We start from the raw sequence: 27,958 nt of genomic DNA on the forward strand, positions 1-27,958 counted from the left end.
GTTCCAAGTTACAAAGTTAATTTGTTAATTCTTTAGACTGCATTTTTAGTCATCGAGATTTCAGACGGTTTATGTAAATCTACTGAGCGCAGGGAGTGGTACTGTGTATCAGTAGCAGATGTGTCAACATTCAGATACTTGCGGGCAGCCAGGTTCGCAGATCCCGTGTGCCTAACTACACCGCCGTCTGGGGTGGCTGAGCGGTTCTAGGTGCTACAGTCTGGAAGCGCGCGACCGCTACGGTCGCAGGTTCGAATCCTGCCTCGGGCATTGGTGTGTGTGATGTCCTTAGGTTAGCTAGGTTTAAGTAGTTCTAAGTTCTAGGGGACTGATGACCTCAGAAGTTAAGTCCCATAGTGCTCAGAGGCATTTGAAAGATTTTGAACCTAATTACACCACGAAGAGGATGTGGGCGCCAAAGAAACTTTTTTTTTTTCACTACTAGCTTTTGCCCACGACTTCGTCCTCGTGGATCTCGAACCCGCATGAATCTTGAAAAATGATGAATGTGAGAAAAACAGGTGTAAAAGACTGAAGGTGAAGCTGTCAAAAGGGGCAATGGAGAAGAACTCATGTGTTTTTAAGTACACATACTGATATTTGAAGTATGAAATACCAGTATACCCGGATAGGGGAGCAACGAGTGTTGTATTTTAAGAAATTGCGAAAATTAGGAAATTCCTTTATATACAAAATTTGATATTTTGCCCATTAGGAACAAATAATCTTAGCTGTGACCCGGGAGCAAGCTATGTAGAGTTGTCCATGAGAGACAGTGGCGGCTCGAAGCGCCTGTGCTGGCGACATGTTGATGGTCAGGGTGGAGCATAAGCTTACGGGGAACTGCATGCGTTTGAAGAGGAAAGGGGAATTGTTGGGAATGACGGGTATGCGTGGCATGAAAACTATTTCACCAGCTCCCCAGTCCACGAGAATTTCACCTTTTATAATATTATTACGAAGCGACAGCACCTTAAGGCAAGTTTCATTACACAGCTTCGGAGTGGTTAAGTTTGCCGTGTCGTCCGAACAAGACACAGCCAGGGCAAAAACACCACAGGCGCAAAGGTGCGGGCTGGTGCCGGTGCCATAGAGACTCGCCACTTAACACCGGCGCCACGGGCGGCGCTGAGGATCAAGATATCGACTTCGCCTCAGCCAGTTGCCGCCCGAGTACAATCCGCCAATGACTCAGAAGACCAGCTGTCGCCCCCTTGGCTATAGATCATCGACCAGGGCTGACTCAGACAGGGAACGTCGTTTAGTGAACTCTTAGAAGTGAACGGACAGTAGTTGTAAATTGCTTTTGCCATGTACTGTGAAGTTTACCTACGATTTGCACTTAGCCACTTGAAACACCCCGTTTAAATTCCTTGTTGGATTTTGAGTAATTCATCGAAGCCGCCAAGCAGTTAATTATTATGCTTATATGACCGTGTGCTTAATGGAAGAAAGGATACCGGTTTTTCTGCTGTGGTTTCGGGGGTATTTCAACCGAGTGCGGCTGTTTTGCAACTGAATAGTGGCATGACTGAAAGTTTGTCTGTTATTAAGGAACATAAAGGTTGCGATGTACAAACTGTATTGTATTTTCTACGAACACACAAATTCTGAGGCAGTTACTACCTTCGCCTTACACGTCTAATTACATTTATATCTTTTTATTGGTTGCTGATTTTCAGTACTTCGTCACACGCAATGCTGATTGTTAACATTCACAACAATCCTCACTGCAATTCATGGTTGTTGCTGGCCGACGCGGTTGACGCGAAACACGTAATTCGGCACTTGTCACTTTCATATCACTCGCGAATCGGTATTAGTGAGGGTCAACCGCATGACGATCAGGGGGACGTGCTCACTCGTCATTTTCTTTTCTTTTCTTTTTTTTGTCATCAGTCTACTGACTGGTTTGATGCGGCCCGCCACGAATTCCTTTCCTGAGCTAACCTCTTCATCTCAGAGTAGCACTTGCAACCTACGTCCTCAATTATTTGCGTGACGTATTCCAATCTCTGTCTTCCTCTACAGTTTTTGCCCTCTACAGCTCCCTCTAGTACCATGGAAGTCGTTCCCTCATGTCTTAGCAGATGTCCTATCATCCTGTCCCTTCCCCTTATCAGTGTTTTCCACATATTCCTCTCCTCTCCGATTCTGCGCAGAACCTCCTCATTCCTTACCTTATCAGTCCACCTAATTTTCAACATTCGTCTATGGCACCACATATCAAATGCTTCGATTCTCTTCTGTTCCGGTTTTCCCACAGTCCAGGTTTCACTACCATACAATGCTGTACTCCAGACGCACATCCTCAGAAATTTCTTCCTCAAATTAAGGCCGGTATTTGATATTAGTAGACTTCTCTTGGCCAGAAATGCCTTTTTTGCCATATCGAGTCTGCTTTTGATGTCCTCCTTGCTCCGTCCGTCATTGGTTATTTTACTGCCTAGGTAGCAGAATTCCGTAACTTCATTGAGTTCGTGACCATCAATCCTGATGTTACGTTTCTCGCTGTTCTCATTTCTACTACTTCTCATTACCTTCGTCTTTCTCCGATTTACTCTCAAACCATACTGTGTACTCATTAGACTGTTCGTTCCGTTCAGCAGATCATTTAATTCTTCTTTACTTTCACTCAGGATAGCAATGTCATCAGCGAATCGTATCATTGATATCCTTTCACCTTGTATTTTAATTCCACTCGTCATAGTCCGGTGAATTTTGCCGTTTACAACTCACTTGACCACGATTCTTGCCCGTCTCTCCAGCACCACAGCTCGCTCGACACTCTCCAGTACTACTCCGCACTCGACACTCGTCTCACTGCCTCCTGCAGCGCTCGACAATCGACTCCTGTCTGCTATCGACCTGGGCGTCGGATACTAGCATCTATGCTTGTGGGATCACGGATCCCTTACACACTGAAGGCCTTTTTTGTGTTACATTACATGCACTGCTCCAGACTTAATTATTCGACAAGTCTAAAAGATAAGTAAATATTTTTAAATCATTTGTGCTACTTTGTTACTAATTTGTTGGAGCGTTGTAGAGCCTTCGTTCACCTATCCTGTTACTGAGTCTGGGACATAGCCGTGTAATATTGGCATGGATCATGATGTTTCGTTTGTGAAGCGCTCAACCGCGCGGTCATCAGCGCCCATACAAAGTCCCAATTTTTACACAGTCCAATTTTTTCTCAATCCGGTCTAGCCACTGTCACGAATGATGATGATGAAATGACGAGGACAACACTAACACTCAGTCCCCGGGCAGAGAAAATCCCCAACCTGGCCGGGAATCGAACCCGGGACCCCGTGATCCAGAGGCAGCAACGCTAGCCACTAGACCACGAGCTGCGGACAGTGGCAGGGGAAAAATATCTTAGCGGTGTACTGGACCAGAAGACGTTTCACGAACTCACAAGCTCGGCCTACCGTAACAACAGTGGCAACTCGGCCTCCAGAGCAGTAGCGGCGAGACCTAGCGACAAGGGTCTACAAAAACGTTCAGAAGCAGCGTAGTCGGAATACCTACCATCAGAAGGGTATTATGCGCGGTGAGTCCTGGTGCAGGGAAGGGAGTTAAATGGTAGCATAGATCCGGTCCAGAACTGTATTTATGAAACGATACACCACTTCGTTCCCATCTGTTTTATAGCAGCAGCATTACATGTTATTTCGGATATATCTTCATCAACGAAACGAATATGTTCCTCCATCGAAGCAACAACTAGACAAAGGCACTGTGGCAGAGTCACAGACCCATTCGATTCGGGCAATATATCCTCGCCGGTATACTCTACAAGACATCCACTGAAACGATCGCACTACGAGAGACGTCGCTGTTTTATTTTGTGTGATTTCCGTCAGACTTCTCCTGTTATAACCCTAGGAACTAGAGCAGATGAGGTGAGCGCATGTCTCTAGTACCTAGGGCTACAACAGGTGAAGTCTGACGGAAAGCAGCGACGCCTTCCGTAAATGCGATCGTTTCAGCGGATTCTTGCAGATTGCGACTGACTGCTTTCACGCCTTTTTTGTGTGCCATGGTGCACTCGTCGCAAACGCTTAGGCAACACTCTGATAGGATCTTCGCCTTGTTGCTCCTTCGCGATACTGCGCGTACTGGGGTTTCATTTATGTCTAGATCCAAAGATATCTTGAAGACAAAAAAATGGCTCTGAGCACTATGGGACTTAACAGCTGAGGTCATCAGTCCCCTAGAACTTGGAACTACTTAAACCTAACTAACCTATGGACATCACACACATCCATGCCCGAGGCAGGATTCGAACCTGTGACCGTAGCGGTCGCGCGGTTCCAGACTGAAGCGCCTAGAACAGCTCGGCCACACCGGCCGCCCGCAACTGTTAATTCTAGCTTCCCCTGCCTTCTGATTTCAACCAGTGCCAATGGAATCAAAATTGTTTTGCCTGTACCACCAAGGACCTCAAGGAAAAAGGTTTCAGCCTGCTCTTGAGCAACACTCCGTAATACGTTGTCCTGTACTGACTTTTGCTCATTGGAAAGGCTCCCAATGTTATTATTCACGATTTCAGCCATTGCAGTGAAATATAATTTGCCTCCGCAGCATATACGCGATTGTCTCACAGGTGTCAGCGCTTTCCTGCGATTTTTGAAGACCGTAATGACTTACAGGATTGCCGCTAATGGAAATAACAATATGTCGAAGCGAGCAGAGGCAACGATTGATAACACTCTAATCACAGTCTGCTATCTCCATAAGCGCCCCTACCCACTAAAGAAGTAATAGATGTCGCTGATATTTCTCCCTCAGATGCACAGGATGGGAAAGTGCGCAGAAGATCATCATAACTGATAACAAATGACGCGATCCACTTGGACTTCCACCGATTACGGCGTCGTCGAGCGTTTCGATCTAACTTAGATCGTGATGTAGCAGCCGCACCGCACTGCAACCTACGTGAAACGTTGAATGTTCAACGCCATTTTCAGTTATCCGAAATGCGAAAAACCTGGCTCTGAGAACAGTGTGTAGTAAAAGGCGCAAGTAAAACAGCATTCACCGTTACTTGGATGGACAGTGTACACACTACCTAATGTGGAGTCCTGATAAACGCCTGGAAAACCCTTCCATTGACTGACCGCGTCGGCGTCTACTGAAAACCTATTGTTTGTCATAAATATAGTAGGAGGGCAATTGTTGTACATAAGAGTTCGAGCAAAACTATCTTCCTGAGAGAGATTGAAATAAGCTAAAAGTGTGGCACGGTGAGGATTTTCTAAACGTTCCTGCAGTGAAATGAAATCGCTGACTGTTTTCTAAACGAACATGTGAGTGCATAACGGTAGGGTGTCGTTCGTGAAAAGGCAAACGCCAGACTGCTTGCGAGGTACCATTATAGCGACCTGACTGATCTTTGGTCACTTAGTCACGCTCAACACTCTGAAAGCCAAACGTCGCCTGGTGGCTTCCCTCATTTCACGTGTTTGCAAATGTATTTGCTCGATTCTACGCCAGTGCAGTATTCGGCATTCAGGTGAGCTTCAAATACACGTGAAAGTACTGGTGAGTATTGTGCTACCAACAGACTGTCTACTGCAACACTCGTACTTTCACCGCGCGTATTAACTTCGGCTGTGAAGCCGCCAATTTCAGGCGCCCGTCCGCGATACACTGGACACATGTTCCCAGTAGCAACATGTTCACCATTAACAGTTTCGCTAACAAATTTTTTCAGAAACTTCTTCCGGCAACGGTCTTCTTTCTGGCTAGATGAACTGGTATTTAATGAGCCACATGGACCATGTATCATATTGGCTTCGACAATGCTGTGCAGAATGGGGTCTATGTCGGGATTTGGTATTTCGGCGCTAATAACTCGATCAATGTCATTGGACCTAATCTTCTCTTCGAACAACAAAAGGTTGTGCGAAGGAGGCAAAGCATGCTTCTGTCATTCTATCGAATGCATATAGCACCGTACTGCTCCAGATAACTTTTCGCTTGTTAGCAGGTCTATCAGGCGATTTTGTTTTAAATGAAGTACTCGAGAAATCAAGTCGTGCCTGTCGTTGAATGCCTGGCCGGCAAGTTAATTTGTTCTTTATTTCGGGCCACTTTGGATAGTTGGTCTAGTAATAAACACATATGCGCCGCCGTATTTTCTAACGTAGCAAAACGTACGATCTGCCATATTCCTGGGAGCACCAGTAAATGTGGAAGAGAGAATCAGCATCCTGTCGAAGTCCTCTTATAAAGTGTCTCTAAGGTCGGTGCAGTTTTCCGCACGTCATTGTCTCTGATCAGCGCCGATGAGCACTGACCGTTCAGTTCCAGTTTTTGCATATACGTCTACTAAAAATTGGTTAAAAAGGCCTCGAAATCGGTGTACGTAGGTACGTCGGTTCTTACTTAGCTGGATTAAAAAACTGTAGAACTTCGTTGCAGAAGGTTTCTGTTAAAATTACGAGAACCCGTGGGAGGATCAACATTACACACAGCAAAATTGTAGCCGTCTTCACCTCGGGAAAACACTGAAGGATACTGTAACGGATCATAAGCACGATGTGTTTCTCTGAAGAGGATCATCATGAGTACTTAATTAACGTCTCTCCAATCACATTCCTGCTCGACTAACACGACAGCCAGTTAATTTGTAATTGGTGCATTGTTGCGACCCGAGTGAGATTTTCTTGGTATTTTTCAGCTGTAACTACAGACTTGTAATTATTGCGCTAGTCATTTGGAACTGATCGAAGTGCGACTTTAAAGCTGTCGACATACGGGTTCACACTGTGTAGCATAGTTTGCACACTTCTTATCGAACCTGAATTTAAATTAGGAATACTTTGTTGCCTAACATTTGCCTGGTCTAGTTAATTATCTACAAAATAAATTTGTAAATACCTTGGATTATCTGTTGGCAACAAAGATCCAATCAAATGCTACAGCCGCGCGGTCTTGGGCGCCTTGTCGCGGCCCTCGCGGCTCCGCCCGTCTGAGGTTCGAGTCTTCAAAAACGTTCAAATGTGTGTGAAATCTTATGGGACTTAACTGCAAAGGTCATCAGTCCATAAGCTTACACAGTACTTAACCTAAATTATCCTAAGGACAAACACACTCCCATGCCCGAGGGAGGACTCGAACCTCCGCCGGGACCAGCCGCACAGTCCACGACTGCAGCGCCTTTAGACCGTAAAAAAAAAAAAAAACAAAAAAAAAAAAAAAAAAAGGCGGTTCTAGGCGCTTCAGTCTGGAACCGCGGGACCGCTACGGCCGCAGGCTCGAATCCTGCCTCGGGCGTGGATGTGTGTGCTGTTCTTAGTTAGGTTTAAGTAGTTCTAAGTTCTAGGGGACTGATGACTTCAGATGTTAAGTCCCATAGTGCTCAGAGCCATTTGAACCATTTTTGAACTCCATGCTCGAGGCAGGATTCGAACCTGCGACCGCAGCAGCAGCGGGGTTCCGGACTGAAGCGCCTATAACCGCTCGGCAACAGCGACTGGATAACAGAAGAAGGTTAAGACCGCTTTCGGGAAGGCATTATTACTACTCGAAAAACGTATCACCTGTAACAGTTATACCAACTGAAGAATGAATTCAAGAATGTAAGAAGCTAAACGAACGAAGACGCTAATACGAAATCACAATAATTGTGTCACTTCACTTATACCGATAACACACGATGAAACTCTCTGAGGAAAAGTAGGTACAAATGATAATAGTTACACAGATTCAAGAATCCGTTCAAGAATGTCTCTCTATAACCGGATTAAACTGTTAACATTATTATTATTATTATTATTATGATAAAACGTTCCAAAATACTACATTTTACGGATTCTATCATTTCTATTCTGGTTCATTTTGTTTGGTTTTATAAAACTTCTGCTGTTCCGATCTTTTTCTTCCAATATAATGACAGGATCCTTACACGAAACTGAGTCGATATATGTAAAAAAAATTTTGCCAATTTTACTCATATCATAGACAGCTCTTGCTTGACCAAAAATTTGAATATGGAAAAAAGTTTTCACAAAAGTGAACCTAAAGGTTCCCAAGACAGTTTCTCGGTATCTCCTGTAGATTCATAATCCTCCTTACTGACCCAGTTAAAGGAAGCCCTCTGTATATATAGATAATTCTGCTACTAGGCGGTGTATCAAGATGGTACATGCGTCAGAATTGAAGTTAGACCTCCAACAACACAAACGTAAAAACCGCATCCAATTTCATGCAAACGCGATGCGCGTACTAGCATACCGACAGACAGATAGACGAACAAATGAGCAAAAATTCTGAAAACATTTGTTTTGGCTTATATTGCTGTTACAAAGACCCCTCATATTAAGTTTTCTTAAATAACTCCTGTGTACAGACTTCGGCCAGTTAGAATTTTTTTATATTATAGATGAGCCAAAACATTATAATCGCCTACTTAAAAGCGTGTTCGTCCACTATGAACGCAATTCAGCACTGACTCTGAGTGTCATGGATTCGACAAGTACTTGCTAGGTTTCCAGAGGTTTGTGGCGCCAGATGCCAACGAGAAGGTCTCACACTTGCCGTAACTTACGGGCGGTTGGTTTGTGGGCCCGACAGCGTCCCAGTTGGGTTTCATCGGACTCAGATAAGCCGAATTTGATGACCAGGAGATCAACGTGAGTTCACTAGCATGCTCCTCAAACAACTGTAGTACCATTTTCGCCTTGTGATACGCACAGTTTCCCTGCTGGAACATACCATCGTAGTTGGGGGGTGTTTAGGGTAAGGGATTACAAGTGCTTCACAATAATGTTCAAAAAATGCCTCTGAGCACTATGGGACTTAACATCCCAGGTCATCAGTCCCCTAGAATTTAGAACTACTTAAACCTAACTAACCTAAGGACATCACACACATCCATGCCCGAGGCAGAATTCGAACCTGCGACTGTACAGTCACGCGGATCCGGACTGAAGCGCCTAGAACCGCTCGGCCACCGTGGCCGGCTAATAATGTTCACGTATACCACGGCTGTCACGGTGCCAGGTCCCATGGAAAACCAGGGGAACGTCCCCCATAACATAATACTTGCTCCTACCGTCCGTGGCGCGGTGCATGTCTCGAGCAGTCTGGATGACGGCTATCTGGACACGGCCATTGATATTGCTCAAGTCGGCGTATTTCCGCATTTGCGCCCCTTGTCTTCGCCATAATGTTTTCCCACTCGTCTCCGCTCCGCTCGTATACTTCTCTTACCTCGCCACGTGCCCCCAGCGCCAGCAGGCAGCATACAGCCTCCCGGTGGGCAGTGGTCATAGTATTTTGGCTCACCATTGTAGATTTCGCTAAACGGAAAATTTATCGTGGTACTTTCTATAACACCAGCTGAATCCCAAGCGTTGGCCGGGTATCCATTTCTTCTAAATCTATTAGTCTAACCCCAACTTGCCTCCCTCGTCTCTCTCTGTCTACCACCTCCTGCTACTCTCTCTGTACATCTCCTCTTTTCCTCCTCTCTGTCTGTCCATCACTTCCTCCTCGTCTCACTCCACGTTATCACCCCAATCCTAATAGAAGTGTGCTTGTGCTTACCTCCACAGTATTTCTTTCCAGATAGTAAGTAGTATATGTACAGCATTTCGTTGCAGTCGATCCAGGATATTAGGAGGAGATTTTTACTCGCAGCTTTGCCCACATACATACACGTTACATATACCGAACGTATTTCACACATATTTATACACATATTTGACCTGTATCTCTAGCGAATTTCACCCTGCAGTTTAGTTTTCAAGGAACTCAATGTTTATGACGTCATGTCTCCTGATCTATGTGTCACAAAACGAAATTTGGAGATACATTCCCTGGTATATTTAAATGCTGTTTGCTAAGCGTGTTGCGATTACAGTTATTAGTAAAGAAGTAGTGCCCTAAAAGTTCATGCGTGATATGGCAGTTTTACTGCCTGAACTGCGAAAATGTAGAAACCGATAAAATGTTTTCGTTTCATCATTTCGTACGGGTGTGAGCGAGAATAAACCTCGAAAAGGCTCGAAAGTGTATTTCAAGTTGGTTGCAAATTACAAAGTTCTCTCATTCTTAAATAATGGATTAACATAGTCTGGCTATTTGCTACACTTCTTGTTCATCGCCATCCCTACTCCTTTGGAGGTAGGTGGTTCTTATCCCCACAGTGGTTCTTTACAAGCGGTAAGTGACGTTTTACCAAGTTTGGTTGTAATCGATCCAGTGGTTTAGAGTAAACGTACTTACAATTTTATAATATGTATGCTTCTGCTACATAAAAGACTAACGGTAGTGTGCCAACACATGACCTACTGTAGTCTGTTCAATATTTTGTAGCAAGTGTAATAAACTACACTCGCTACACCTCATCGGAAAAATTTATCCGTTTCATTACCATGTTTCTATCGTTATTACTTTGTTTGTGTTATGGGTAACAGACAATTTCTCAGTTTATGTAAAATTTTGTAAGGGTTCAGGTATCGACCGAGCTATCTATTGCAGAATGAACTATTTTCTACACCGTGAACGGCATAAAAGACTTTTTATTTTTTTAAGTTAATTAATATTAAAAGTCCTTGAAGCTTTGCAGAAAATTACCAGAGGAGAGGAGAGTGTTTCCTAAAACTCATTAGCGAGGCTCTTAAGCGATACACACCACCCAGAGGGAGTTCTAGTGACACGTAATAGATCGAATGACCAGCTCAAGTCGCAAGCACGGCTTTATAACTGAGCTGACAAAGGTCTGTGTCCCGGCATAGTTTAGCAAGTCGACGTGTCGTGGACTCAACAAGTCTTTGGAAGTCCTCTGTAGAAATATTGAGCCACGCTGCCTCTATACGTGTGCATAATTGCGTAACTGTTGCCGGCGCAGGGTTTTGTGCACGAACTGACTCCGCGACTTTGTCCCATAAATGTTCGATAGGATTCATGTCAGACGATCTGTGTGCCCACATCATTCGTTCCAATGGTCCAGAATGTTCTTCAAACAGCCGGCGGCGGTGGCCGAGCAGTTCTGGCCGCCTCAGTTCGGAACCGCGCTGCTGCTACGGTCGCAGGTTCGAATCCTGCCTCGCTCATGGATGTGTGTGATGTCCGTAGGTTAGTTAGGTTTAAGTAGCTCTAAGTCCCATAGTGCTCAGGGCCATTTGGACCATTTGATTTTGTTCTTCAAACGAATGACGAACAATTGTGGCCCTATGACATGATATCATTTTTTGGGAATATGAAATCCATGAATGGCTGCTAATGGTCTCCAAGTAGCCAAACATAAAAATTTCCATTCAGTCATTGGTTCAGTTTCACCAGAGAACCCGGTCCATTCCATGTGAACACAGGCTACACCATTGTGGAGCCACCTCCTGCTTGTACAGTGCCTGGGCCCTTGCCATCGTGGGATCTGGGCGACACTCGAACCCTACCATCAGCTCTTACCACTTGAAATCGGGACTTATCTGACCAGACCACGTTTTTCCAGTTGTCTAGGATCCAACCGATGTGGTCACGAACACAGGACAGTGCGGCGAAACTTGGGGTTAGTGGGCTATGGCAGCAGCCGACCGGCGCGAGTGCTTTTCCTAACAGCACGACATCGCCGAAAGCGCTTCTTCTAACGGCTACATCTGTCGTGCGCCCCACATTGATTTCCGCTGTTATTTCGTGCAGTATTGCTTGTCTGTTAGCACTCTAAGCAAACGCTGCTGCTCTCGATCGTTAACTGAAGGATGTCGGCCACTGCGTTGTCCGTGGTGAGAGGTAACGTTGTCCATGGTGAGAGGTAATGCCCAAAATTTGGGCAGCAGTTATCGTTTGCTCGAGATCAAAAATATGTCTCGGAAACCAAGAAATTCTGAGCTCACCTTGATGTAAGATTGTAGTTTTATTTCTATATGATGAATTGACTTTTCAGGTATTATGTGTTCAAATGGAGTAATTGATGTAAGACGATTTTTGATGAATGAGGAAATCGTGCTGTGTTGCTAAAACCAAAAAAGAATGGATATTGAGTAGAAGCAACGAATGTTTGTGGCTAGCTACACTGTGTTAAGACCGACGTAAAAGAGGAGCACATTATGGCAGTGAAAGATGGATAATGTAGGAATCCACACTCACGTAGAACTGATTCTTGCGTTCAGCTGCGTCGATGTCGGCTTGAGCGTCCGTGGCGGGTTCATACCACATCACGTTGATTGTGATGCCCACCTTCCCTGAAACACGTAAAACAGCGTTCATCAGTCAGCTGTTGAAGTTGTCAAGGAATTCACCTCTACTAAAACCGAACTGGAACATAGCAACAGTACCACGTACGTGAAACTGAGAAAAATAACAGTATGGCAGTAAAAGTTCTCACAGTTAACTCATAAACAAAACTAGGTTAAAAATTAGTATATGTGCACAAAGTAGGAATTATATCAAAATGTTAGAAATAGTCACAGTGAGTTGCAGTAGCCCATTACAAACAGTACCTTAAGCTGCTTCACAATGTCATTAAGGAGACAAAAATTTGTGGTATGCAAATAGAATAGCTAATTTTCAAAGTGTAATTAAAACGATGTGGTCAATCGTGAATTTTGCCAACAGCACAAGGTCGAGGATACTAAGCCAATGTGTTATAAAAAGGTTTTTATTACTAGTTAGTTAGATATATTTATATTATTTAAGTACCACTTTGGGAACATAGTATGTAAATTAAATAAAAACTTCGTTTCTGAAGGGAATCCTATAACTGTCTTACAAAATTGCTATCTGAGATACACCTCCGCGATTCTGACAAGGAGGAGACGGAGTCCCTAAAGACTGAGGATTATCAGGGATACAGTGACGTCTGCAGCACGATACTGAGTCTACCGCTGTGCTGCATCTGTCAGCCCTGTACTTTGCCACATATCTAATTTTTCCGTTAGGAGTGGTCAGTTTCTTGAACGATTAAAGTACGTAATAGAGAAACTAATTTATAAAACAGCATAAAGGAGTGATACAGACAATTTAGACCTATTTCTATACTATCGGTATTTGCAAAATTTATTGAAAAGGCTGTATAGGAATTGAACATTTACGTTCACATAATTTGCCGTCAAACGTACAGTTTGGTTCAAAAAGTGCTTTAGTAAGTGAAAACGCTATAATCTATTTTCAGTGCGAGGCACTCTACGGGTGAAATACTTCATCATCTTTGATTTAACAAAGGCGTTTGATTATGTTGGCCATAAATATTACTGCAGAAATCGGACCATTACGAAATAAGAGGAGTAGCTTACAATTCGTACCTCTCATACTTTAAGAACTGAAAGAAGGGAGTCATTCTCTGTGTTAATGAGAATGGTTATGAGGTGGCGTTCTGAAGGGGACAGTGTAAAGTTGGAGGTTGATCGATGTCAGTTTCTGTTTGTTATGTGGATAATGATGTATTTCTGTTTGTTGATGACACTAGCTTGGTAGTGAAGGATGTTGAGTGCAACACGGGCAATGTAACAAACAGTACAGTTCAAGACATCAGTTCGTGGCTTTTAGAAAATGAACTGATGCTAAATGACATCAAGATTTTGTTTTTAAATATCAAATACGCAATTAAACTATTACTGATATTTTGATTACACAGAACTGGGATATGACTAGCGCGTCTGAAGAATCCGTATTCCTAGGCGTTTGGATACATGGTAAGGTGTCTTGTAAAGCCAATGTTGTACATTATCTGTGGTTCGTACCTATCTCAAACGTGTTCAGAGGAAAGATTAGGTGTAATCTATCTTGCAGAGGAAACTGTAACTAGAAAGCAGCGCATCGGCAGGCAGAACGGACTGCCATGAATAAATAAGCCGGGGACACACTGTGGCTGGATATTAATATCAGTCTCAACAACAAAATATGTGTAAGTATGAAAGGAAGAACTACTTGTTGTTGATGTGCGTTTTCTGACTGGCCTAAAAGGGAACGCATGTGGATCCACATAGCTTCCCAGAATGACTATAAATTATCTGAATGAACATCAATTACATATATCAGTTTAGTATCACAAAAGAAAAAATATTTTACATGTTATGTAATAAACAAATTGTCAAACTGCAATGGTGATACGACTGGGGAATAGCGAACTGAATCTGAACAATCATAATGAACCCATAGATGGGGCTTGTTCACATTTGAATTGTCACGTTACAATAGACACGTGAATTAAAACTTGACTGGTTCCCACTAGTAATGTATCGTAGAATAACTTGCATATGGTAGAGGTATATACTGTTATTAAGGCAATGTTTTCCGTGGGTAACCACCGCTAATATTGCGGGCGTCACTGCGTTTCTGGAACGAGGAACGTACGAAAACATCCTGCATTAGGACACCCATTCATAGACTCATTCAGAATAGCTACTCTATTATAACACTATGGCATGCAGTGTTGCAGCACGTAGAGAGGGAGGGCGTACCACATCACCGAGAACAGAGTTCCAAGTTTACAAAAACTGTTTCCTCTAAGAAAACCAGGATTTTCATCATCTGTTACTATTGTGCATGATAAGTAACTACGAGGAAAGAGGCTGTTATTTCACTATTGGTACTGTGGATGCCAGGGATTGTCGGAGAGGCGTGAGACTGAGAATCAGTGTACTAACAACAAGAAAATCAATTAAAATCCTGATACAGAAGGTATAGTAACTCGCGTGGAACATATAATATGAACGACTAACGCATGGTTTATACCTCATACAAAGTGGTTGTATGTTACCCACCAGCCGCACAAAGGCATGTGGATCCAGAATTCTTAAGTTCAGTAACACAAAAATGGCTATAAAGTGGGAAACTAGCGTGAAGCGCATTGATTCACTATAATTGTTCCTCGAAACTGATAAATGGTTTGTAGTTATAACCGTTGTCTAAATGTCCACTTCCTTTGTATAGTCGGTCCGCGTGGCCCCGATGTTCCTCTGCGTAAAGTAGTGATGCTAATAAACGAAAATACTTCTAAACGTCTGATTTTCGTGTATCTCAAACCTGGAACTTCAACAGAAATATGTTCATTAAAAAGAAAACCGATTAAACAGCCTAATAACTGGCTAAACTGGAAATCTGAACATCTACATAACACAAAATCTAAAGTTGAGGGTGTCCACGTCTGCCTCATCTGATGCCTGGCCCGCCAGTGCTTCCCCAGGTGATATCCGTTCCACCTGCCACAAGTTGCTGTTGAGGGAGAAAGCTTACCGAGCCCTTACCAACTTATAGAAAACATCCTTTGTCTACATCCCGAACCAGCCGTACAGCTCTCTGGCCACGCAGCACTATTTTAGTATTGCCAAACCTGCATTAGCAGATATGCTACTCTTCACCCAAAGAACAGACTCAAACTCATTTTAGAATACTTCATTTTCCCGAATAAATAGGCAGTTGAAAGTAGAAATAAACATTTATTCACCCTACCATTCACATTTATTCACTTCGTTGAAACTGGCTTACACTCCGCATGGATAGGAAGAGGAGTAATGCTGAAACACATTGATATACTTCTCCCTCCTCGAGGTCTGCTGCAGACGCTACGAAGTAGCGAGGGCCAGTTATGATGGACATGTTAACTACTGTGAAAGAGATCTAATCGAACCCTTTCAAAATCAGAGTCAAACACGAAATTTAGTCAACAGTGCATATTGTCATTCGCCTATGACAACTCATTTTATTCACAAAGGATATTTTCGGCTCAGCGAGGGGCAGTTCGAGCAATACGTAGCGCAAGTTTGCGAACCTACAATTTCACCTGTTGTGGTCACGCGTCTAGAAAACCTGACAATGGTCTCTCAATGTGTATTTTGTTTAGTGCCTTTTGATTTTAACAATATGAGCTCATTCCCAAGAAATAGCAGCTTTCACTCAGCTAGTACTAAGCTGAAGTGCAATCCGTGTTCGTGTCGCACCTCCTTGAATACTTATGCACAAAGGCGCAGGAGAGGATGGGGTAAAACCGACTGGGAGCGTCAGAACGACCCCTAGAAGATATCCCGTTAGGTGCTGCTATCACGAGGCTACGTTAAGAACTAGTGAAGAGGCAGCGATTATGAGCAGTTTGAGCTTTGTTTGGTTCGCGTGCTGGCCGTTGTTCGGATGGTGCGAATTTTTAAAATTCCAAACAGTTTCTTTTCCGATTTGCGCGAAGTTTGTTCTTGGATTTGAGAATTACTACACCATCTTTACCCAGCGATGAAGAACTGAAGAAAAAGTGGCTGAAAAAAATTACCACTGAATTCTTAAAACTAAAGAAGCCTATAATATGCACAAAACAGTTTATAAACTATGGGAAAGTAAAAACATTTGAGAGGAGTTATTCAAAACTGAAACTAGATGCAGTGCTATTAATTGCCTAATTTTCCACGATACTGTATAACAGCTAGATCCTCTTGCAGATGCAGAAAGAGAAAATTTCGAAAAAGTGGTGGTAAGAAGCCTGGAAGATGGATAGGCAGTATGAAACGCAGAATGCTATTCATAATGTGGAAGACAAACATATATACACTCATGTTCAGAAGAAAAACATAACATCTTGAACTACTTGAGATAGGACGTTCGTATTCATAGGACATATGCGTAGAATGTTCTGCAGAAATGATTTGAATTTGAACCGTGGCAACCAGCGGGTTGAAGGTCAACATCGATATCGCGGCGCAACTTCACCTGCCGATAAAATGCGTCTGGGGCTCTCGTTGTCGCTATAAACCAACGGCAGTGGATGAGTGTGACTGCTCAAGTCGCGCAGGCTGCCTCGATGACGTATGCGCAAACTGTACCATGAAATAAGTGAGTGTGAAAGAGGGTGTCTTATTAGCATGAGAGAATGTGATGGATCCATCCGGGAAATTGCTGCTCCTATGGGACGAAGTGTTCCGGTAGTTTTTTTTTGTGTTTAGGGCGCTCAACTACTAATGTCATTAGCGCCCAGTCACAAACGTTAGTGCACTAATAGCGTAGAAAAACGCAAGGGGGCAACATCAGAAAGTACTTACAAAGACCCAGAGAAAAAAAATAAAGGAGTTAGATCTTTTTGGACAACTCCTTCAGTGTATTAAAACGAAGGACACGAGCAGCTGCTCGAGCGTCATCAGCTAAAAATTCCTGTAAGGTAGACGGCAGACGTAGGAACCACACGAGAGTGAATAAAACGGGGACAGGACAATAAAACATGGCGCACCGTCAATGGATGACCACAGGGGCACTGTGGGGCGGGGTCACCGGACAACAGGTAGCGGTGGCTAAATCGGCAATGCCCAATCCGCGACCAAAATGATCTCCTCTCGCCGGGAATACACTCCTGGAAATTGAAATAAGAACACCGTGAATTCATTGTCCCAGGAAGGGGAAACTTTATTGACACGTTCCTGGGGTCAGATACATCACATGATCACACTGACAGAACCACAGGCACATAGACACAGGCAACAGAGCATGCACAATGTCGGCACTAGTACAGTGTATATCCACCTTTCGCAGCAATGCAGGCTACTATTCTCCCATGGAGACGATCGTAGAGATGCTTGATGTGGTCCTGTGGAACGGCTTGCCATGCCATTTCCACCTGGCGCCTCAGTTGGACCAGCGTTCGTGCTGGACGTGCAGACCGCGTGAGACGACGCTTCATCCAGTCCCAAACATGCTCAATGGGGGACAGATCCGGAGATCTTGCTGGCCAGGGTAGTTGACTTACACCTTCTAGAGCACGTTGGGTGGCACGGGATACATGCGGACGTGCATTGTCCTGTTGCAACAGCAAGTTCCCTTGCCGGTCTAGGAATGGTAGAACGATGGGTTCGATGACGGTTTGGATGTACCGTGCACTATTCAGTGTCCCCTCGACGATCACCAGTGGTGTACGGCCAGTGTAGGAGATCGCTCCCCACACCATGATGCCGGGTGTTGGCCCTGTGTGCCTCGGTCGTATGCAGTCCTGATTGTGGCGCTCACCTGCACGGCGCCAAACACGCATACGACCATCATTGGCACCAAGGCAGAAGCGACTCTCATCGCTGAAGACGACACGTCTCCATTCGTCCCTCCATTCACGCCTGTCGCGACACCACTGGAGGCGGGCTGCACGATGTTGGGGCGTGAGCGGAAGACGTCCTAACGGTGTGCGGGACCGTAGCCCAGCTTCATGGAGACGGTTGCGAATGGTCCTCGCCGATACCCCAGGAGCAACAGTGTCCCTAATTTGCTGGGAAGTGGCGGTGCGGTCCCCTACGGCACTGCGTAGGATCCTACGGTCTTGGCGTGCATCCGTGCGTCGCTGCGGTCCGGTTCCAGGTCGACGGGCACGTGCACCTTCGCCGACCACTGGCGACAACATCGATGTACTGTGGAGATCTCACGCCCCACGTGTTGAGCAATTCGGCGGTACGTTCACCCGGCCTCCCGCATGCCCACTATACGCCCTCGCTCAAAGGACGTCAACTGCACATACGGTTCACGTCCACGCTCTCGCGGCATGCTACCAGTGTTAAAGACTGCGATGGAGCTCCGTATGCCACGGCAAACTGGCTGACACTGACGGCGGCGGTGCACAAATGCTGCGCAGCTAGCGCCATTCGACGGCGAACACCGCGGTTCCTGGTGTGTCCGCTGTGCCGTGCGTGTGGTCATTGCTTGTACAGCCCTCTCGCAGTGTCCGGAGCAAGTATGGTGGGTCTGACACACCGGTGTCAATGTGTTCTTTTTTCCATTTCCAGGAGTGTGGTTCACGGAAGGCTGTTGAACATGAAGAGACTGATCAGATCGCATCGCCAGAGGTCCCCCCCCCCCCCCCCATTCCAAATGGCATTGCGGGACAGATTTGCGTCCTCCTCGCCTCTGGCGCAACAGTGGAACACGTCATACACTATGAGGGGTGACAGTCCATCGCTGTCTCTGTTACGTGCACGTCTTACACTTGTCCACCTACCTTTGACGAATGTTCAGAAACTTCTAGACAGAAATGGTGTATGGAATGATGTCAATCAGGACGATAATGGCAATAATAGATAGTGTTTCTGGACGAATCCAGGTTCATTTTGTTTGAAAATAGTGGCCGCATTTTGGTTCGATGCAGACAGGGGGAGCGGCATCACAGTGACTGCATTTGCACAAGACGTAGAGCGCCAACTCAAGGCTTTATGGTATGGGGTGCTACTGGGTACAAGCACAAATTACAGTGTGACCACTGTGAACTACGTGAGTAACATCCTGCGACCCGTAGCCATGCCCTTTGTGCAGCAACATGTGGTCGTGCATTGCCTTGCTGAAAATGGCGTCTGGCGTGTTGTGCAGAAACACATGACTTCTTGGTGTCACAGGATATCAGCCTTTTGTCCTGGCCCTCCAGATCACCAGACTTGCACAAATGTAAAATGTGTGGGATATGGTGAAATGACGGGTGCAATATTGTGACCCAGTTCCAACCACCGCAGATGAACTTTGGAACCAGGCAAATGCAGCGTGGATGTGTATACCACAGGACGCCATTCGCGCCTTATACGCGTCGCTGCCATCACGCACAGACCAAGTTATCTGGGCGCATGGCAGATTCTTTGTCCTCTAGGCAACAGCTGAGGTGACTGAAATGCTAGTTATTTCTGCAGAACGTACCAATCTACAACTCCTGTGAATATGACCCTCCTATCTCTAGTCATTAAAGGTGTTCTGCTTTCTCTCAACATGAGTGTATTTTTCGAATGCTGTCCATTTCAACAAGAAACAATGGTGCTGTGTTTAGAATGAACAAAACATACTGCTGCGTTTTATTGATAAGAGTGGTGAAATACCCAGCATTACTGGATCTGTAACTGTTATGACCGATTTGAGTGTCCTGATTACCCTAAAAAAGAATCTTGTGATTCAGCACGTAGCGAATATGTTGGAAGAGAATTTTTCAGGGCACAAATCGAGTTTTTAATTAAAAACGTCTACAGACGCAGTTTGAGTTGGACCAAGAGCTGCGGGCTCTTTGGACTTGATATACAGAAAACAAAGTGGCTCACTAGCAAAATATAATCATTTGCTGTAATTTAAGATCCTGTTCCCTTGTAATATTCAGAAACAAATTGTTAATCTAGCACTGAAAGTTTTTGATAAAAGGAAGTAGCTGTTTTAGGTTCTTAACTTCCAAGGACACAGACTTTTCAGGGTCAGAACATCATTCATACAAATAATTTGAGACTGGTGGCACACAGTGAATGTTAAAGATGCACATGAAGGTGAAAGATTCAACAATCAGTACAGGCAACCTATTAGGATAAATAGCTTCTTACAATTAGACTTTAAAAATTGTTGAAAAAATGGAGGCAAGTTGTGCCTGGCTCCGAATCTTTAAGCCCTCAGACTTTTCGGTCATTAATGAATACCCTTGATGCATTTTAGCCTTGATTCCATATGTATCTGTACTTTACAAAACGGATTAAATATTTATGAACAAGTTTCTGAATGACAATCTGGAAGATAGATTTAGTTTTTACTGTCAGCTCAGTAGTGCACATTACTATCTAAGCTATGTCCAAATACTTGAGAGTGAGAAAAAATTAAGATTCGAAGATACGACGCTGCTTAATTCTTTGAATAAAATAATACAATTGATGACTCTCCTTCCTTGTTCTGACACAAGTGGTAAATGTGCAACTGTTGGCAAATATTCCGTGATGTTAAAGGACAATTTTAAAATATCAAAGGTACCAGAAAGTTTTCTGCATTTACTGTTGGAGGTATATGATTATCCTGCAAAGAAGGAACTTTTTGTTAAAAACCTGAGAGATATGCATCTCTTGTGTGCAATCTGATAAGGAGGTTGAATTATCTATCCCAAGTGACTTCGTTGCAGAATGAACCCTGGAAGGTTGACATTTCCCACTGACAATGTTATTGTTGTGACTACTATTGCTAGGTTAATGTTGAAACATACTGTATTTTGGATGTGTGTTCAAGTACTTTCATTGGTGATGTAAATGATCGTTTTGTTTTGTGCAAAATGTGTAGTCTAAAGCTTCAGGGCTGTGATATTGTTGAGGGTGAGACCCGTAAATGCCAGAGAACTGTGAGCGATCTATTGCAAAACATCAATTCCCAATCATGCAAGGTAGTGATAAATAATTTGACTAAGAATATCAGTGACACTGTCGCCAGCAAACTTAAGTGGCAGGCAGTTAAAAATACTAAGGACAACATAGAATATTTTGTAAATAAATATCTAAATGCTACATTTTCTGCATATTTTACTGTAATTTTGAGTAAATACATACGTAAATGCTATATTTTTCAATCATTCCATCCCACTTCCCATTTATGAAAATTTCGGACTAAAAAGTTTGAAGAATCTTAAAACTGAAATTTTCTCTTTTGTTCCTAAGTTTGTGTGTGTGTGTGTGTGTGTGTGTGTGTGTGTGTGTGTGTGTGTGTGTGAGCTGTAACTTTTTTTTTTTTTTTAATTACAAATGAAACAGTACCATCATTTGTTTCAGTGAGGACACAGATTTCAGATACTTCACAGTTAAAGCAGTTAATGAAAGCGTTGTGCTTTTTGCTCTGAGAGTAAATAATAATTAACATACAGTTATGTCATTTATACTTTCTTTAGAGCAGGGGTTCCCAACAAAATTTTCTCGAGGACCCCCTTATCGAGCTTGATTGGTACCTTGTCGTATCACAGTATCAAGTACCTAAAAAAGCCAAATTAAAAGTCTTTTGATATGTTTTCTATTTTTGATACTTAGAAAAAATATTGACATAGTCATTATTGAAAAAATATTGAGCTTAAAACTTTTTCAATTGAGTCGTCATTGTTATTGTTAAATTTTTGATTATTGCTTAAAATCTTTGTCTTCAAATCTGGCTGTTTAGTATAAGAAACTCATTAAAAAAATATAAATTGAGTATGAACTGAAAATGACAGGAAAAAATTAAAACTGAGTGTGTTGGTCTGTCAAGTGTACTTCACTTGAGATTGCATTGAGTAGACATGTGTAAAAAATAAGAGAACACTAATTTCATGCAAGGTGTGCTAGTGTCAGTTGGCTCTAGGAAGACACTACACGCAGAAGTTAGCGGTCACTAAAGCTCTGCTCATGCAGGAAGCAGCCAAAACAAAAAAATCTCTTATCATACGAAATAATTTAACATATTTTTTATTCTAATAGCACCTTGCGGACCCCTCTGGCATAGCTCGCGGACCGCTATTGGGAACCACTGGTTTAGAGCAACATGAGAGGCAAGTGTGTGACGTTGTGCACAGCTCTGGCCACGAACCGCCAGCGGGCGTCGTCAAGCCGTAACTCTGCTCGCGGCTGATGGAGCTACTTTGCTGACGTCACCAGTGTGCGCGCCAGACCAGCGTTTCTAGTCGGCCGTGAGGCACCCTAGGCCCATTTTCACTTCGCCCTCTGTCGCGGAGTGACCCTGCTGCCGCTCCGGGAAGAGCACAGTTAGACGTGGAGTGGGGGAAACGGTTGCCTACCTTGCTGGGTAGCGCGGTACTGCTCGTCGTAGAGGCGGTAGGCGGCGGCGTGCGCCTTGAGCAACGTGTAGGCGGCCATGTAGTCGCCCACGCCCGAGGAGTTGATGGCCGGCGCTATGGCGGTGTTGCCCGAGTAGCCGGCCACGAAACTGGCCGGCTCGTTGAACGTCTGCCACCACTTCACCTGCAACCAGCAGCACGGTGTGTCGCGTGAGATCTGGAGATCGTTGCGCTCTTAATCACTGCTACTTTATTATCCACGTTCTTTCTTCGGAGGATCTACCAATGTATACACGGCGTTTCCTGCTTGTTTCTCAGCTCTCTGCAAACATATGGTGACGCATAAGGGACGATCGAAAAGTTTCTGTCACAGGGCGTTGCTGCAGCGTATACGCTGTAAGTAGGCTGTTTAGGTTTTTATATTGGTAACGCCAGGTAGCGCTCTGTATGAAAATCACTGGCTGTGCTGTGTGCAGTCTGTGGCTGGTTTGCATTGTTGGAATATTCTAGTGTTGGGCAGTTGGATGTGAACAGCGTGCAGCGTTGCGCAGTTGGAGGTGAGCCGCCAGCAGTGGTGGATGTGGGGAGAGAGATGGCAGAGTTTTGAGAGCGGATGATCTGGACGTGTGTCCACCATAAAGAGTAAATTTGTAAGACTGGATGTCATGAACTGATATATATATATACTATGACTTTTAAACACTATTAAGGTAAATACATTGTTTGTTCTCTATCAAAATCTTTCATTTGCTAACTATGCCTATTAGTAGTTAGTGACTTCAGTAGTTAGAATCTTTTATTTAGCTGGCAGTATTCGCGATCGCTGTATTACAGAAGTTCGAGTAATGAAAATTTTTGTGAGGTAAGTTATTCATGAAAGGTATAGGTTATTGTTAGTCAGGACCATTCTTTTGTAGAGATTATTGAAAGCCAGATTGCGTTGCGCTAAAAATATTGTGTGTCAGTTTAGTGTTGATCAGAATAAGTAGAGAGCGAAATGTCAAAGTCCGTTCAGTTCTGCTCAGCTGTTTGAAAATTAAATAACGTAAGAGGTTTACCAGCACAATCATTTATAAGTTTTTCTAACGGGACGTTTCAACGCAACGTAACCCAGATGCAAGTATGTATACACCAACGTGCAGGCAATGGACTGGTGTGGTTCAAATGGCTCTGAGCACTATGGGACTTAATATCTGAGGTCATGAGTCCCCTTGAACTTAGAACTCCTTAAACCTAACTAACCTAAGGACATCACACACATCCATGCCCCAGGCAGGATTCGAACCTGCGACCGTAGCGGTCCCGCGGTTCCAGACTGAAGCGCCTAGAACCACACGGCCACACCGGCCTGCGACTGGTGTGGCATTCGCGGCTTTTGATGTGCGCACGGTAAATGGGGAAACGTCAACTATGGCAACGTTATTACCAAATACATCCAAATAGGGCCAACATGGTGTTATTACTTTCTTGGCTGCCAAAGGACAAGCACTGATAGACATCCTTCACAAAGTGAAGAATGTGTATGGAGCAGCATGTCTATCGAAAACCAGTCTGGGAAAACTGCGACGAGGGGTGCTGCTGCTTCATAATAACGCCCTCAGCGTATCGCAGCTGTCGTAACGTAGAAGCTGCGTCCAAACAAGTGGGAGACACCAGCGCATCCGGCCGATAATCCTCATCTCGCCCTGCAGTCCCATAAGAAAGGCCTTCACGTGTCGTCAAGTTCTGTCAGACGAGGATGTGCAGTATGCAGTTACGAACTTCTTCACACCTTAGAGCCGGCTGGGGTGGCCGAGCGGTTCTAGGCAATACAGTCTGGAACCGCACGACCGCTACGGTCGCAGGTTCGAATCCTGCCTCGGGCATGGATGTGTGTGATGTCCTTAGGTTAGTTAGGTTTAAGTAGTTCTAAGTTCTGGGGGACTGATGACCTCAGAAGTTAAGTCCCATAGTGCTCAGAACCACTTTTTTTCACACTGTAGAACACAGTGTCCTACGAAACGGGTATCTTCAACCTGGTGCGTAGGTGGGTTGATTGCTCCAGTATTCACGGCGATTTTGCCTGATTGGCATACCGATTCTCCACTGGGAATTACCAATATCAAAGTTAAGGCTTCAGTACTGTTTATACCACATAACGTTTTAACATGTACTCGAGCTACTCATTCCATCACATCTCTTTTATTTACGTGTCTTCAACCGGCCAGTCTCACTCCCCTTGTCGACGTCGACCGGATCAATTCTAATTGCGGTACACACGTGAATTTTATACTATTATAAGTTTTCTGAGAGCTGACATTTTATTAGTGACACACCTTATCGCTAGATCTTTGCTTTATCGTTGAGGAATACAGTCATCACTCTAGCGACATGAAACGGGCTCGCCATTGGTGTACTGGAAAGCAGTGTGGATTCACGTTAGCCTGCCTATCCTCTGAATGGATGTAGCCTCATAGTGGTGTAGGGTCGTTCACAATTTGATCCCGACCAAGGAACGACTTCATCGCACTGGTCGTAGTCCGACTGATCTTTGCGACGCTTTGTCATCTACCTGATACGTTACGTCACACACTCGTCTCTTGTGGACGAGAACACGCACCGGATTCGCAGACAACTAGCTTCTCTTACCCGGTCAGCTGAAAGTGCTTTCTCGGTTGAACTTGTCTGTCCGGACTTTCCCATTTTCCATCCGGCGAAGAGTAATTCGATCGTATGGCTACTCGGACACCAGACCCACTACGTAATCGGGTGTGAGAACGATAAAAATACCCGTTGCCGCGAAGTGGAAGTCGTAGGATACTCTTAGCAGTGCCAGTTGTGTTGACAGTTCGAGCGGGGCGGTCCATTGCCCGACGAACTTGTATCAGTTCTGAAGCGAATGCCGTGAAGTGTTTCCTTCAGTTTAGAAATCGAGTTGAACTCACAAGGGCTTAAGTCAGGGGAGTGCAGTAGTTGGTATAGGACTTAGCAGCCCTATCAGTCAAACAAACCAGTAACAGCTTGCACTGTACGTGCTTGAGCATTGTCCTGCAAAATGATGGTCAGGTCTTGTAGAAAGTGTCATCACATGTGCCTCTATGCTGTTCATTTTTGGAACACAACCTACCACCAGCTTACAGAGAGAAGTGGTGACAGTTTCTGCAGGATCTGACCATCATTTTGATGTACAATGCTCAAGAACGTACAGTGCAAGCTGTCACTGGTTTCAGAATGAGATTTTCACTCTGCAGCGGAGTGTGCGCTGATATGAAACTTCCTGTCAGATTAAAACTGTGTGCCCGACCGAGACTCGAATTCGGGATCTTTACCTTTCGCGGGCAAGTTTGGAAGGTAGGAGACGAGGTACTGGCAGAAGTGAAGCTGTGAGGACAGGGCGTGAGTCGTGCTTCGGTAGCTCAGATGGTAGAGCACTTGCCCGCGAAAGGCAAAGGTCTACCAGGAAGTTTCGAATCAGCGCACACTTCGCTGCGCAGTGAAAGTTCGTACTGTACTATAACTGCTTACATCGATTATAGAGATAACCAAACTTGCATTTCTAAGCCGACTGTTCGGATACGTTTTAATGAATTAGACAGTCAACCATTACTTGTGTAGCACGAAATAAAGGTTTGTAAAAATCTTAAGCACTTTAACCACCCTACAATACACACCGACGGCAAAAAATTGCAGCACCAAGAGGGAGTGCGACATAAACGAAAGTTGGCAGGCGACTTTCTAAATCTGAAAGATGATGTCTATTCAAATTTCGCGCCAGTCTCATCAGTGTGACGGTAGTAGCGCCACTGTGATGATGCAGATCAGGTTTGCTTTAAATACACACTGTAACGGTCGTGAGCGTCAGTTACATTTGAGAATGGACGTGATGAGTCGGTTAGTCAAGAATGCCTTTAAGACGACAGAGACGACGTTATTAAAACGTCACTGAGTTTGAAGGAGGTCGTGTAATAAGGCTATTGTCGTGGTGAACTGTCGGCCTTTAAGGCAACAAAAACACAATTACGAGAAACTGGACGTTCCTTCTGCGATATTGAAGAATGTCTTGGCAGCACTATAGCCACTGTACATAATTGCTGGCAGCGGTGTTCATGGAAGGACTTCACCGACCCAGAAGCTCTGTGTGTGCATTCCACTGACCCCGAACCACCACCATTTGCGACTTCAGTGGTGTCGAGTGAGAGCTCAGTGGAGGTCAGAGTGGAGGTCTGTTGTGTTTTCTAGTGAGAGCTGGTTCTGCCTCGGTGCCAGTGAAGGCCGCGTGTTGGTTAGGTGGAGGCCGGTTGAGGGCTTGGAACCAGCCTGTCTGCGTGCTGGACACAATGCACCCACACCCGGAGTTATGCTCTGGGATGCGATTTCGTATGACAGCAGGAGCACTCTTGCGATTTCCTACGCACCTTGACTGCAAATTTGAGCGTCAGTCTGGTAATCCGACTTGTTTTGCTGCCATTCATGATCAGCATACCAGGAGCTGTTTTCCAAGAGGATAACGCCAGCCCTCATACCGCTGTTGCAACCCAACATGCTCTGCAGAGTATCGACATGTTACTATGGTCTGCTCGATCATGAGATCTGTTTCCAATCGAGGATATATGTGGCGTCATTGGACAACCACTCCAGCGTCATCCACAACCAGAATAAACCGTCTCTGTATTGACCAACCTAATGCAACAGACATGAAGCTGTATGCCACAAACTGTCATCCGACGCTTTTAAAAGACAATGGATGCACGTTTGCACGCTTGTGTTCATCATTCTAGAGGTTAAACCGGCTATTAATGTACAAGCACTTCACATTTGTAATGTCTTATCTCTGGTGAGCAAGATGTATGAGACAGGCGAAATACCCTCAGACTTCAAGAAGAATATAATAATTCCAATCCCAAAGAAAGCAGGTGCTGAAAAATGTGAAAATTACCGAACAATCAGTTTAATAAGTCACGATTGCAAATTACTAACGAGAATTCTTTACAGACGAATGGAAAAACTGGTAGAAGCCGACTTCTGGGAAGATCAGTTTGGATTCCGTAGAAATGTTGGAACACGTGACGCAATACTGACACTACGACTTATCGTAGAAGCTAGATTAAGAAAAGGCAAACCTACATTTCTAGCATTTGTAGACTTAGAGAAAGCTTTTGACAATGTTGACTGGAATACTCTCTTTCAAATTCTGAGGGTGGCAGGGGTAAAATACATGGAGTGAAAGGCTATTTACAATTTGTACAGAAACCAGATGGCAGTTATAAGAGTCGAGGGACATGAAAGGGAAGCAGTGGTTGGGAAGGGAGTGAGACAGTGTTGTAGCCTCTCCCCGATGTTATTCAATCTGTATATTGAGCAAGTACTAAGGGAAACAAAAGAAAAATTTGGAGTAAGTATTAAACTCCATGGAGAAGAAATAAAAACTTTGAGGTTCGCCGATGACAGTGTAATTCTGTCAGAGATAGCAAAGGACTTGGAAGAGAAGTTGAACAGAATGCATAGTGTCTTGAAAGGAGGATATAAGATGAACAT

General features: G+C 44.3%; 1 protein-coding gene across 1 annotated transcript in view; it reads right to left on the reverse strand.

The window, feature by feature from the left end:
- Nucleotides 1–27,958, reverse strand: part of LOC124622400 (myrosinase 1-like) — a 107,268-nt gene that overhangs the window by 34,694 nt on the left and 44,616 nt on the right. The window contains exons 5-6 of the mRNA XM_047148088.1: nt 22,445–22,628; nt 12,106–12,200 (exon numbers count right to left, since the gene is read on the reverse strand). Of these exons, the coding sequence (XP_047004044.1) occupies nt 12,106–12,200; nt 22,445–22,628 (279 nt within the window). The remainder of the gene's footprint in view (nt 1–12,105; nt 12,201–22,444; nt 22,629–27,958) is intronic.

This window comes from Schistocerca americana, chromosome 7 (assembly GCF_021461395.2).
Source record: "Schistocerca americana isolate TAMUIC-IGC-003095 chromosome 7, iqSchAmer2.1, whole genome shotgun sequence".
NCBI lineage: Eukaryota > Metazoa > Arthropoda > Insecta > Orthoptera > Acrididae > Schistocerca > Schistocerca americana.